Source organism: Macrobrachium nipponense, chromosome 21 (assembly GCF_015104395.2).
Source record: "Macrobrachium nipponense isolate FS-2020 chromosome 21, ASM1510439v2, whole genome shotgun sequence".
Classification (NCBI taxonomy): domain Eukaryota; kingdom Metazoa; phylum Arthropoda; class Malacostraca; order Decapoda; family Palaemonidae; genus Macrobrachium; species Macrobrachium nipponense.
In genome coordinates this window covers 44,703,725-44,718,026 of record NC_087212.1, presented here as the reverse complement: position 1 = coordinate 44,718,026, position 14,302 = coordinate 44,703,725, and the positions used below count along the sequence as shown (strand labels likewise).

Genomic DNA, 14,302 nt, shown 5'->3' with positions numbered 1-14,302 from the left:
TTAATCAGTAAACATGTCTAATTCCCGTAAGGAAGACGTATGATTCGTATGTACGCAATTAATCAGTAACAAAAGTCAGGGTAGTGAACCTGCTAACCTTCCTGTAGACTTTATTTTGCCTAACCCTGTAGTATGGCCTACGGGCTATGAATATGTCTACGAGAGGTGCTCGCTCTTCTTCATTGCTGTGAAGTGCTACTTCTGTAATTGTTACTCCTAACCCTGCAGTATTGCCTTCGGGCCCTAAGCAGTGTCTGTAGAGGAATTGCCCTTTCTCTTATACTCTTTCGATTCGTAACTTAGAATCGAAAGTGCTTGCTTTAGAGAGTAAAAGTGAAGTGCAGAAGTGCAGTGATACCCCTTGTGTAGTGGAGGGTGCGTCAGATCGGCCTCGTTTCGCCTCTAGGCCGGGACCTCTGCTTGACTCCCAGGACCCGGGGAGGGAGCATGTCGAAAGCCTAAGGAGGGTTACAAGGAACCCCCACCGATCTGGCGTGCCTTCGGCAGTTTCTGATGAAAATCCCCAGACTGCCAAAGTGCGTGCGCGTGCACGAATCCTGAAAGTTTGCTTGTTCCGACACGGCATACAAACCTTCGGTCCTTTTTACAATAGGAAGGTACTAGCGGCAGCTGGATAGGTCGTAAGCTTTCGAACAAGGGGTTCGGTAGTTAACTGCTTGTCCGACAGGCGCGCGCGCGCGACTGGGAGGTAAACAAACCACTTTTGCTTTCGGCCTGCTGGCGTGTGGACGTGTATCATCGCTCTCTGCCCGCTTCATCGTCGTTTGCTTTCGCATGATTGTGTTTTTCTTTTTTCTATGTATCTAGTGAAACTGAATTGTAAGTACAATCATTTCTTTGAATTCAATTGTGAATTAAAGGATCTTGGTTCACAACGCCTCCGATTACCCGAGTGCCGGGACTGAAGGGCGTAATTGCGGGAATTCATTTTCCCAGAATGATCCTCGTATTGTGTATGCTCGGTGCCGAGGGCGGGAGCGCTCGCTCCGAGCGTATATTGGGTTGGAAATGTGTAGATGAAATCGTAAGTAAGTGCTCTTTTCATTTATATTTTTTTGACCTGTATGCCCGTTGCCGAACGAATGCGCTCGGCACGGAAACTTATTCAGTATGAAAGTGGAATCGCAAGTACAGTATTCTTTTTCATTTCATATATTATTGTTATTGTAGCAATACTCATTTTGGATCAGTTTCCGAGCTTGCCCGGAGATTGATCCTTCCCCCTTTTTAATTTGAATGAAGTGAAATCGCAAGTGCAGTTCTTTTTCATTTTCATTTTTTTATTGAGATTGCATTGTTTGACTGGATCAATGTTCCGCTATTCACGGGAATTGATCCTTCCCTTTTTATTTGTATGAAGTGAAATCGCAAGCGCAGTAGTCTTTTCATTTTCATATATTTGTTGATTGCCTCATTTCATTATGGATCAAGGTTTCCAGAAACCTGATCCTAAAGGTAAGGAATGAAACCTTTCACCCTTGCGCTCGGTACCGAGGGCGCAAATGCGCTCGATCCGAGCCCTTATTCATTGTGAAGTGAATCGTTTTGCAAGATGCATTTTCATTTTGTTCCTTATTATTGATTGCATCAATTTTATTTGGTTCAAGTTCCGCTCAGTCAGGAATTGATCCTTATGCCTTGTATTCGTGCCGATGGCACGATTGCGCTAGGGCTCTTATTTTTGTTGTTGGGTACTATGGGGACTGTGCGGGGGTGGTGAAAGACCCCCCCCGCTCAGTTCCCACAGATGACTCTTCCCCTTGGGGGGGGGGAGGTTATCGGCGTTCTTCTCCTCGCCCGATCCGTCGAGCGCGGGGGAGGGCGCTCGGTGCCCGATGTACAATTGTATAGGGTCTTCCACTCGTTCGGGAGGGATCAAACCCCCGCACGAGGGGATTTCCCCCCCATTAATCGCTACTACTATTATTTCCGCAGGTGCTACTGCCACGAGGGTGGACCTTGGTGAGGTATGGGCGTCCTTCCAATTGCAGAGCGTGCTGGTGTCCAGGGGCTGCGGTTCTATGTCTGGGCCTACTGCGGTCACCCATGGAGTGGTGACCACGCAACCAGGTGACGACGTCCCTCCTCACCTGGTGTACTCGCCTCACGTGGTAACAGTCTTGCCTACAGCCGCTGTGAAGTGCCGTTCGCCGTACCGAGAGGGGGGCGTGCCGCCGCCCGCTCGTGGTTGCCGCGCTGCAGCGACCACACTTCCGCTGCCTAGAACTCGCCCTGGACTGCCGCCGGTACCAGGATGTTGCTGGCTGCTGCTCCACTTCCTGTGTTTCCGGTGCTGCCTGCCGTACCTGCCGATTCTGGGCTGACTGTCATGCAGTTGCTGCGCTGGCTGGCCCTGCCGTTGCTGCGCTGGCTGTTCCTGCCGTTGCTGCGCTGGCTGTCCCTACCGATGATGTGCTGGCCGTGCCTGCTGTTCCTGGATGCCCATACCTGCTGATGTCGTCCCTGTTCGTGGTGGTACTACCCCAGACTTTGGTCTGTCTGTACAGGTGCGTCCGGGCCCTGTGGCTTCGGCTACAGCAGCCCCGGCTCCGCCCTGGATAGCAGATCTTACGTCTGTCCTGAGGAAGCTGACGAAGAAGAGGAGGAAGGTGTCGTGGTCGTCGTCTTCATCTTCTTCATCGTCGCGGCCGCGCCGCCTCTTCCCCTTCGACTTCTAAGGCTTTACAGCCGAGGAAGAAGAAGGTCGCCTCCTCCCTCCTAAGAAGTCTCCCTCGGGAGCTTCTCGGGACCCGTCTCACCTCGGTGGGACGGGAGGGTTCCTTCCGCTGGTCCTCCTGCTCCTTCGGGAGCAGGGGCCCGTCTCTTCTTCTTCCGCAAGGAAGAAGCTACGGGGACCAGAGGGGTACCGGCTAACACCGGTACTTCCTCGCCTGGTGTCAGTGGTTCTGCCACTGCATCAGGGTCCGTCTCGGCCTCTCGTTCGCGGGGGGTACCGAGTGTACGGTCGCCTACCAGCGACCGTGCAGCCAGGAACCAGACCTCTGAGTCCGCTCAGCGTCAGGTTCACGGCACGGGGCGGAAGACTGGTGACAGCCGCTCATGCGACTCTCACCAGACCAGCTCTCACTCTCGCGGTGAACAGCTGGCCTACCCGGTGGGGACGTGACGGTCCACGACCTACCACGGGCTGAGGCTGGGAAGAGGTCCTCCCGTTCGCCGGTGCCAGCCACGGCTGGAACCAGCGACGTGACGTGCCGTGAGGACAAGCACCGGTCTCACTGCGACAGTGGAGCCTGCAGGTCGCCTGACCGTCGCTCTCACAGAGAGCGATCGGGAACGGCAACCAGCACCAGCTCTTCTGACACTCGAGATCGGGGCCGCTGTGCTCAGTCCAGCCGTTCTCCACAGCGACGGTTCGACCAGGCCTGCAGCTCGATCGTCACCGCGGGTTGACGATCGCCTGCAGCCCTCCAAGCCTGCTGGTTCTGCCAGCGAGCGACGAGGGAGCGTCAGGTCTGCCTCTCCCGTACCTTCAACCTCCGCTGGGTTACACCGGGAGGAGCGAGGTATTGAGGAGTGATCGTGAGGGGTGCGCCCCTCATGATCCCACCACGACGCCCTACGTGCCAGGCACGGTTCTTGGACCGACCAGGACGTATGCGCAAGTGGATGGGGAAGACCGAGAGGGCTGTCGCTGTTCCCCCTTCTTAGGAGGAAGGTTCTCGGAATGCTCTTGTTCGAAGGGCTTAACGTCCCACTCTGCAAGATGCTGTGACTTCCGAGATCCAGAGGAACTTTGCCGAGGTTACGGCGCTGATTCGTCAGCACAATGACCTCGGGGAAGGATCGCCGCTCCCACCAGCAGAGCCACGTCTCGGCTCGAGTCGTTTTGGGGCCCGAGAGGGAACCCAAATCGACGGTGGGTCGGCCGCGATCGGAGCTTGCCGACTGTGTTGAACCAGGTAGTCTCTCGTCTCCGGACAAGAAGGCTCTCTCAGTTCTGGACGGTCGAACAAGCTACTTCACCTCCTCTACTGCGACAGAGGCGTTTATACGTGTCTTCGGACACCGTATTTAAATACCCCTTCGGTCCTCCTGAGGTTTCGACCTCGACGAGGACTGAAATGAGTCGGAGCGGTATCGGCTCTCTACTGTCAGGTGTCGATCAACCCCACCCAGACGACGTTCACAGTGGCGGCAGACACTTACCTACAGTATGAGTTCGTAACCCTCCTCGGGAAAACGTTTTCTCCTGACGATACGTTTTCCCAGGCTCTGAGAGGCCATCGCCGTAAGGCGATGGCTGCTCCTTTCTTCTCCAACTGCTAGATCTCGATTTCTACGGGAATCGAGAGGACCACCAGCCGATATCATCTGACGAATTCGGTGGGGGGTTTCGCAGAGTGCTTAGAATTCTACGGAATTTCTAGCGCACTCAGAGTGTTCGAGTTTTTTACGATCTCCAAACACTCAGGCGAGACCACGGTCCAAAGTGAGCGAGAATCCCCGATAATTGTTACACGATAATCGGGAACCTCGCTTATGCTCGAATTCCTGTAATTTCTAGCATTTGGAAGAAGACTGCTGCTGAAAGAAGAGTATCTCACAGTAGCGCTTAACCTGGAATAGAGAAGAACGGACGGGAACTTCCAGTTTGGCTTGAACTATCGTTTTCGGTATTCTGTTCACCATTGAAGCTTTCCTTTGGGAAAGACTTCTCCTTCACTCTCTTGACTAGAGAACGAAGGCGGTCGATCTCCAATCCTTATTCTCATTCCTCGAGGGAAAAGAATTTAGGATGGAGGTCGTGGTACAGAACCTACAAATATACTACGTATATTACCCTCGCGACATGATTCTTTAACAGTTGAATTGTCCGTGGGGTAAGGCGCATTACCGTAGTTAACTCTACGGTTTGTGACCGAGACGAATTGTATCTTAATTGAACTGCAACTCGGGGTTGCCTGCAACCTCCCAGCAGTTATCAGTTTCGATTTTAGATACTTGGTATTGTCATGACAACACCAAATCAGCTTTTGTATTTACCGAAATCCGTTTCGGTTAAATATAATTGCTCGAGCGTATTCTTTATGCTCGATGGTTCTAGCCGAACGCATTCCTTCGTGGAATATGGATTACCTGGCAACTCAGGATGACGAGTCACCGAGAGCTACTGCGTATTGAACTGCCTGATAGCGGCTCAGTATCAGCTAGGTCTCGGAGATGCACGGTCGGTTACGTCTCTCTCTCCCCTGGTTGGATTGACTACCGAACCGTATCTCTGCCCAACAATCATGGACTTAGGTCTCTGATTAACGGGGATTCTCGCAATAATGAAGGACCATCTACTGCTGTGACGCTCGATTTCATCGCCTTCGACATTGCGAGAATTTTCAACAGAGATATCTCTTGGACTCTTTCATCTTTCTGTTTACCGCACGGTAACAGAAGTCTGTACTAGTCAACCGCTGCATCGCACTGCGATAATGCGAATGATTTTTGCAGACATCTGAGTTTGTCTTCAAAATATCTCGTATTACGTAGGTGTGCCAATTTCATTGCTCGCCCCGAATTACAGATATGTCAGAAGACATCCGCCTACTCTCCGACCTGACAGCTCTACTTCCAAATGTTCAGCCCATGAGAAGCAGTTCTTCAGGCAGTAGTTCCCTGTCTTCATTACTGGAAGCGCTCCGCTTTTATTGCAACTACGATCCTCACCGGACAGCAATCAATAGCGGTTAGCGTTCTCAGTCTTTGTAGCACAGGTTCAGAATCTTGAGATCCTTCTCTCGGTTCAGCTGTGAAGACGTAGGTTGCATTTTCTGTACACCTTCGTCTTCAACGTCACATAGTGTTGTTTCTCCTTACCCGAGAATCAACTATACTATGAGATATCTTGCCATCAAGGACCTCGGTCTCTAGAAGGCAATTGACTTTCGCCTGTTGGGCACATGCCTTAAGAGAGTCATCACCTTGCCTTCTGGCATCGGTGACGAACAAATTATTTGTTTAGTCTCTTGGCATAACCCTTTTAAGGCGAAGGTCACGTGACTTGCTCGGGTGCTTGGACAACTTGCCTCCTACCACGAACGCAGTCAGTAGGCAGCTGTCAGAGCGCCCAAGTCTGTTTACGAACTTCGCTGTGGACTTAGTTCGGTTGTTCCATAACAATCTTTTCTTCGTCCTAACGGCTTGTCACAGTACCCATCCACCATCGACACCCAACATTGAGTGTCGGTGTCCTATCCACTACCGAGAACAACAACTTCGCGGCAGACGGATAGACCAGTATGGGTACAGGACATCACCGAAGTCGAGAAGAGGGATAGGTCATACGACAATTCCCTTCTTTTCCTCTGAGGTAATTGCATGACTTTGCCTGCGAAGTCAAGCTCCAGGGGATGGGGATTCGTGAGCTCGACTCGTGATTTTTTTTTTCGTACCGAATTCGTAGCGAAGACTCTGAACCCTTCGGTTCCTGACGATCGGTTAGAGTCCTTCACAGTCCCCTCCCTAATGGACTTCACCGCCTTCGATGCGAAGGAGATGCTGCTTTGTCCTGTGAAAGCACGACCGCGCTTTCTGAAGAAACTCGACATCCCAGGCGGAGTGTTGAAGACTCTTCGTCAGCACCAAGATGACCTAGAAGTACACTCCCTCGAGTTACACAAGAACTTCTCCGTGGCGCAGGCTGAAGGCAGGGGTCTGGTACAACCAGACCACTGGCACCTCCTTCTACCTTTTGGATATTGCCCACAGGTCCTTGGATCGTTTTCCTTAGGACCCGTGGTGGCTGCTCAACACGTTGTGTAGCTAACCCAGACCCTAGCAGGCTGAACAGCATCGAGTCCTGGTGTGACTGTATGAATAGATAGTGAATGAGAAAGTGACTGGCTTCTCTTTCTATCTTTTTCTCACCCCTCTACCGTGGGTAGAGGGATACGGTCATTACCCTGCTGGATAGGACGAGATGCCGGTGAGCTATATGACAGAGCCCCATCCTATCCCTTTCACTAGGGATAGGAGCAGAATATCCACCACTTCCTTCTACAAGGGGGGGAAGTGGATGCCTACAAGAGTCAAACCCATGACTTTATATTTGCTCCTGTACAGGAACAAGTTCTTGCATTGCTGGTACGAAGAGATGCGCATGCCCCTCTCTTAGTACTCGGTCCAGAGGTCTGACCATTGATCCTGCGGTGCACACCCGATCAATCGGACAGAGGCTTGGATCCCTCCCTCGCTCTTACGACCAGGGAGGCTTCCAAGGTTGGGCGAACACCAGTCTGTTCACAAAAGACTCAGATTCCACCCACCAAGAAGTGAGTCTTCCTATTGTAAAAGGACGAGGTTTGTATGCCGTGTCGGAACAAATGACAATTTGTCCAAAATTGCATTTTTCCTAACTATACAAACCTGAGGTCCTTTTACACATAGCCCCACCTCATGCCACCCCTCACTCTGCAGTTTTTGCTTGGGCCAAAAGCAAAAGTGATTTGTTTACCTACCAGTCGCGCGCGCGCGCCTGTCGGACAAGCAGTTAACTACCGAACCCCTTGTTCGAAAGCTTACGACCTATCCAGCTGCCGCTAGTACCTTCCTATTGTAAAAGGACTCAGGTTTGTATAGTTAGGAAAAATGCAATTTTGGACAAATTGTCATTTCTCGTCCTCCGAAGCGTCCTCTCCGTGCAGGGGTTGGAGCTTTCGGAAGGACTCGCGCCCTCTAAATAGAAGCTTTATAGAAGAGGACGCTTCACGTCCTCTCTCTCTCTCGTTATGCGTTTCAGTGAGAAGTAAGAAGGCGAACGTCGCCTGAACTCGTGTCCGTCTTTCCACCGAGAAATACGTAAAAGAAGTCATAGTAGCAGGAAGCTTTTTGAGAGCGGACGCCTGAGACGCTCGGATGGACTCCAGGCGCGCGCGGGTGCACACGCCAAGCGCGCTCCGTGCGCGCCAGTGGGACGCCGAGCGTGCTCCAGTGGACAGCAGAGCGCGCTCCAGTGGACGCCGAGCGCGCTCCAGTGGACGCCGAGCGCGCTCCAGTGGACGCCGAGCGCGCTCCAGTGGACGCCGAGCGTGCACCAGCGCACGCCAGGTGTGTCGCCTGGCTGAACGTTTCTGTTGAACTCTTCAAGCTCTTGTTTCAGATTTGGGCCTAAAGAATTTTTCCACTCTACCTTCGGTGATACCTTCTACCTCACCTGCAAAGAATGTGAAGTAGGCAGTGCTTCGAGAAGCTTAAAGTGAACAGACAACTTCTTCTTCGAAACCCAGCAAGACATCGGGTTTTCGTGAATTCAAGAGGTCTCTGTCAATTAATATTGCTTTTCGCATAGGTGGATGGAGTTAAGGAAGATCTCGTTTGCTCTACCGCAACCTTTGCCATTCTGCCAATAAATTTAAGTTGCCACTACCGCAGTCAAGACTTTGCGATAAGGCAGTTACGGGTTATGTAAGGCTCGATGTCCTGCACGTCAGGACTCTCGGCAACGTTCAGTAGGATTCTTGCAAAGGCACTCATCAAAAGGACGCTCTTCAGGGAAAGCGCAAGACAGGACTTCCTTTGCCATACTGCCAATAATTTTAAGCTTTAGCAGGCATTAGTTGTGATACGGGAGAGGAAGCTGGTTGGAGAGTTTCTTCCTCTTCCAGGATAATTTTCCAAGCTTTTTAGCCCATCTGAAAGGGTTTTTCAGATGATAGATTTTGTTAGTTTCTAGTCGGGACTACGCTGCCGAATTGAACATCGTCGTCCTACTTGCCGTAAGCCCAGTCCTCTTAACAGGATTCTTGCCCCTTCCTCGTTTGAGACGGGAATCGGAAAAATTAAATGCTCGACTCCCTGGATTACGTTTTGTCAATTCAGTGACTTTCCCCCATTGACAAATATACTTTCGTTTTGTCAAGTAAGTGGGTATCCCCTCTTTGACAAAATATCTCTTTGTCCCGTAAATGGGTTAGTTCTCATGACAAACATCTCATTAACTTGATATTGCGTAAGCGAATAAGCTCTTATTGACAAGATTCGGAAGAGCTCTCATTCGTCATTCGCAGACCTCGTACAAGAAAATAGACTTGTAGACTATGTCAATGAACGCTTATGTCCAATAACATAAGAAGCTTGAGCTGACTGCTTCGACTGCTTCGATTCTCTTAAGTTTTGTTCATGAAACTTGCCTGTCAGATATGTATGTAGCTGTATTTCCGAATTCAGCTATATATATGTCTGCCAGGTAAGTAGGAACAAACTTTATTGTGATATAATTTCATTTTTTGCCTTGCGTTATTTTACTTCTGGTGTTCAAGTCATATACGCTTGCTGTAGTTACCTCTTCGGATGGCAACCGAGAGGTCTGTTGTCTATTTTAAGGACATTTAATCGTTACTCCCTGCAGCCTAACAGGAGTTTCCGATTTATCTTTTACCGTTGTATGGTAGTGTTCTGACGACACAAACGCATCTATATATTTAGCGTTTTCTGTTTCGCTTAAATATACCAGCTTGAGAGTCTGCAAATCAAAATAACGGACCTATTTCTTCGTAGTATAGGGTAGCTGGCAACCCAGACATAAAGTTAAGAGACGACGTTCGTAAGCTGCTTGCTGCTGCTGTCACGCTGTCTGTCCTCCAGTCCAACCGAGCCAGTATTCAGTAACAGATCGTGCGCTGTCATGCGCGGTAGGTTACGTCTCTATCTCCTGCGGGATTGACTGACTAACCGTATCTCTGTGCTGACGGTTACGTCTCTCCTGCGGGATTGACTGACTAACTGTATCTCTGTCCTACAATCACGGACTTTAGCCTAAGATTGAGGGGATTTCTTACGTGAATGAATAAACGTTGCATTCGTTTTGCCTTACTATGTTCAACAGAGTTATCTCTTAATCCTTTCGGTGCTCGTTACCGCACGGTATGGAACTACGAGTCTACCGCAACATTGCACTTTTATTTGCTCTCCTGCTTAGGCAAAGTGCAGCCTTATTTAGGAAGTAAGCATACTCGGGGAGGGAATGGATGAGCTTGCTGGGGACCATTTCCTTCCTGAAGAAGTTTGTTTCCCCGAATAGACTGCAATTCAGACCACAGTTTTTTCCTACCGGGAAACTGAAATATTATTCAAGATCTAGCAATGATTCTGAACATCTCTCAGTGCGTCTATCACCTGAGGTGATAGAAAGAAGGTGCCGGACATCTGGATAGGGTTTCAGATGTCCTGGATCTTAATCTGAAAGAAGTAAAAGCGATTCGGTAGTCCCCTCCAGTCCTCGAAACGAGTTTTTGGGAACCAGTGGTCCAGATCAACTCTGATATTCCACAGCTCTCTCATATCTTAAGAAGTATCTTCTCTCGGTCCTTGTTCGAGTTTACGAGAAAGAGCCTATTATAACAACAGGCGTAAAATGTAACGATCCTCTACAGGTTCGTTACAGGATTGCAAAAGTCCGTACGAATCGCCTCGATCGACGGCAGCAACTATTCACTTCCGAGTGGAATCTTTCTTTAGAAGTAAGTTGAGAGTTGTGTAGACTTTAGGGACGCCCTTTCATTCTTCTCTTCGATATGTTGAGGACGAAGAGGCGGCTTCTTCTCTGCTCCCTTATTCTCGATCCGGGATCGGTACCATTAAACGCCATCCTATGATATTGAACGGGGATGGATGTTTAGTCTCTTTTTCCCCTTTTTCAATCGCTTAGGAAATGTAATAAGAGGATTTATGACGTCACAGGGAGCGACAATGACGCTGATCGCCCATGTTGGCACTTCAGAATCCTCGGATTCACAGAGGTCACATACTTCCTAGTTCACTTTCCAAGGACCTTTTCCGAGAGAGTCGGTCTACTCTAACTCGAAAGGTACCTATACCTCTCCGCTCTGGATCTGACTACGTTCGACTATCGAGAGGTTGACAGGAATAAGATTACCGTCTTCCTTTTCCGTCTGAAGAATGGGATAAGCTGGCAGTCACAACTATTAAAGAATATGCAAATATGTTGTTGACGGCCTTTGGGCTCAGAGATTTGCGTCTGTCAAACAACAAAGCCCTTCACGATCTTTGAGTTCTGTGGAATCTCGAAACTCGCTCACCATCTACTTTTTGTCTCACCTGTTTTCTCGGAGTCAGACACTCGTGCGAGATCAGGCGACATATAGTAGCCCTAAGTTTCTTGTTGACGAAGTCGGTTTTGCGTTTATACACCCCCGATGATTGTGTAACATGAGACCAGGTTGGACTGTCAGGCATTCTTCCTTCGGGACTGAATCGCCTTTTTGCTCCTTGCTCCTTTCTCCTGGCACCAGAAGCTCGAGTCAGGAGTTGATTCGCTGACGACGTTGGGTTGCGTTGATACACCCCCAAGGTTTGCTTAGATTGAATCGCCCAGGCAGTCCAGACACTCATCCTTCAGCGAAGAATAGTGCCTTATGGTCTTCAGGGTACAGCCTTGCTGTCCTTGATTCGTCGACTGGTCAACTGGTCGTTCACCATGACTTTAGTACAGACGGACTGACTGTGCATGTCCAGATCGAAGCTTTCAATATGGAACTTAGACGTAGTCTGAAGTTCTTGATGTTAAAGCATTCGAACCTCTCCTACCTGTTAAACTTTTTGCATGTGATCAGGAAGGCCTTCTTCTAACACCCTAGATACGACAAAGAGGGTTAGTGAAATTTTAAGCCATCGTCACAAGTTTTGGCTTTAGAGAAGACAAGGCGGTGTGCTCTCTAAGCCTTCCGTTGTGGCCTAAGAATGGAAACCCGTTTTGTCCTTGGGCCAGGAGCTTGGAAGCAAGGATGGCACAAGTTAGTGGGCAGGAGCCAGAGAGAGTCCTGTGCCCTGTCGGGTCTCTCAAGTTTTATCTACATAAAACTCAAGAAAGTCGAAGTCATTCGGGCAATCTGCAGTGTTCCGAAAAAGACCAGACTTGCCCATATCGAAGAACACCCTGGCTTTAGTGTTAAGGAGTTCTTTCAAAAATGCTCCTTCATTGTGTTTGCACAAAGATTTGAAATCTTTTTATCTAAATGCTCACGAGGTGAGGGCGCGGCCTCGGAAGCATTTCAACAGAGCATGGAACTCAGTAACATCCTGAGTACCATGTTTTAGCGAAGCAACTCTGTGTTCACTTCACACTCCCTGCGAGATGTGAAGATGGCATATGAGATCTGCTGCTCGCTAGGGCCATACGTGTCTGCAGACACAATCTTGGGGGCAAGAAGTACCACTCATCCTATCCTGTAGAAAATGGTTAGGAAGAGCTCTTAATTTAGTTGATGAGTCGCCGACAACGGCGACTTCTTAACTCTTAAGCCTTAGTTAAAACACCTTAACTTTGGCTAGGTTGGTCAGGTGGTGATATATTATATATATATATATATAATATATATATAGTATATATCTATATATATATATATATATATATATATATATATATATATATTTATTTATTTTCTTCTTAGCCCTCATGGTATGGTCAATATGGTCTAGTCACGTCGTGGTCTCGCCCCTGTTGACAGATCATCTGGAGTGGCACCAGCTATATAGGTCTCTACCTCGCTGGCAACTCTAGTAGCCACGAAGCCAGCTATGCTAACAGTGGAACCAAGATGTAAATCATCTGCATGCATTTGTTTCCTAAAATCCTTCTATTCTGTCCCTTCCCACCTCCAAAGGTGGGATTCAGCTATATATATATCTGACAGGTAAGTTTCATGAACAAAATGATATTGTTATGATACAATAAAGTTTGTTCATACTTACCTGGCAGATATATATAATCAAGTACCCACCCACCTCCCCTCAGGGGACAGTGGAAATAAAAATTATGAATAGAAAATGGGAATGGTTCCTGATACCCGCCTCCCAGCGGCGGGAATGGGTACTAACCACCTGGCCGACCAATGCGTGTGTCGGAAGTTTTTAAAATTCTGTCGGACTTCAGAAAATACAGCTATATATATATCTGCCAGGTAAGTATGAACAAACTTTATTGTATCATAACAATATCATATTTTAATGAAGCAAAAGCACGAGGCAGCTTTGTAATAAGAATAGTAGTACATTGTTTTCTTTACATGAACCCTCACAGTTGCAATTCCTGTTTTGCATTAATTAAAAAATTTTCATTCGCCATATTTTTTTGCTTTAAATATAAAAATTATTAGTAAAGTCACCTTTAACTCTTATTTTATTCTTTTTTTTTTTTTTTTTTGCAGCGATATTTGTGGTTTCTGCCTCACTGGTTCTCTGCGCATTGGTACGACACTGATAGACTGCGAGAATCTGAGGGACCCAATAGAAATTATCAGGATTCACTCAGGGATCCAGTAGTTACTTGTACAACTGAACAAATGAGGCTCGCTCTTCAAGGACATATGTCATTATCTTACAAATATTTTGCTGAAAACTCTTCAGTCATGCAAGAAAACAAAACTGTCGAAGATTGGCGGAAAGAATACTCTAAGGTATGTTTTCAAAAAGTAACAGATCAGGTTCTCTCTCTTCCACCTTTTTTGGCCAGTGTACTGTATTACCTTCTTAGTAAACCTATACCATAATTAAGGGAGTAACATGTCAGCTTAACAGGCTTCTGTACTTTACGGCTACAATATGACGGTAATTTTCCACTTGGTCTCCATTTTCGATGTCATACATTTTTTGATATCTTAAATTGAAAGTGAAGTGTAAAGTAGTGGTTACATGCCAGGAACCCAGACCCCCAAAAGCATGTGTTGAGGTGCTACAATAAACTACTTATGAGGGTAATCATTCATTTTGTGATCTGATTGAAAGTTAATGGTAATTTGTTTAACCAAATTATACTGTTTATTATAACTGGCTCAGTAGTTCTCAAGGTGGAGTTCACTATTGCGTAATCAGAAGGTACTTGGTCGGTTGCCATTTTCTTCATAGTTTCAATTGTGTAACATTACACCTTGCACTGATAATAGTACACCGCATTTAACCAGTTGATCATATTCAGTAAAGTACACCCTTACCCTTAGTAGATTACTGTTTATTATTGTTGTGAATTCTGTAAGTGGCTTTTATGTGAAGAAGCTTGTGAAACTGGATATGATTAGACAATTAAATAAGCTTAAGCCAAAGTTAGGACATTAGAAGCAGACATTAGAAGCAAAGTTATCAAACAGATTAAGGTTATCATCAGCTATCTTTATTAGGAAGGGGCCAAAGAGATTATTTTCCAATAATAAATTGTATGACAACTCATTTTTGATAAGCCAAAATAAATGGCAAAACACCAAGTATTCAGGTATGAGAGGAGTACAATAGCCTAGCATACTTCATTGGCTTTGGA

General features: G+C 47.6%; 1 protein-coding gene across 1 annotated transcript in view; it reads left to right on the top strand.

The window, feature by feature from the left end:
• Positions 1-14,302, top strand: part of LOC135197989 (uncharacterized) — a 343,766-nt gene that overhangs the window by 298,897 nt on the left and 30,567 nt on the right. The window contains exon 15 of the mRNA XM_064225313.1: positions 13,200-13,448. Within this exon, the coding sequence (XP_064081383.1) occupies positions 13,200-13,448 (249 nt within the window). The remainder of the gene's footprint in view (positions 1-13,199; positions 13,449-14,302) is intronic.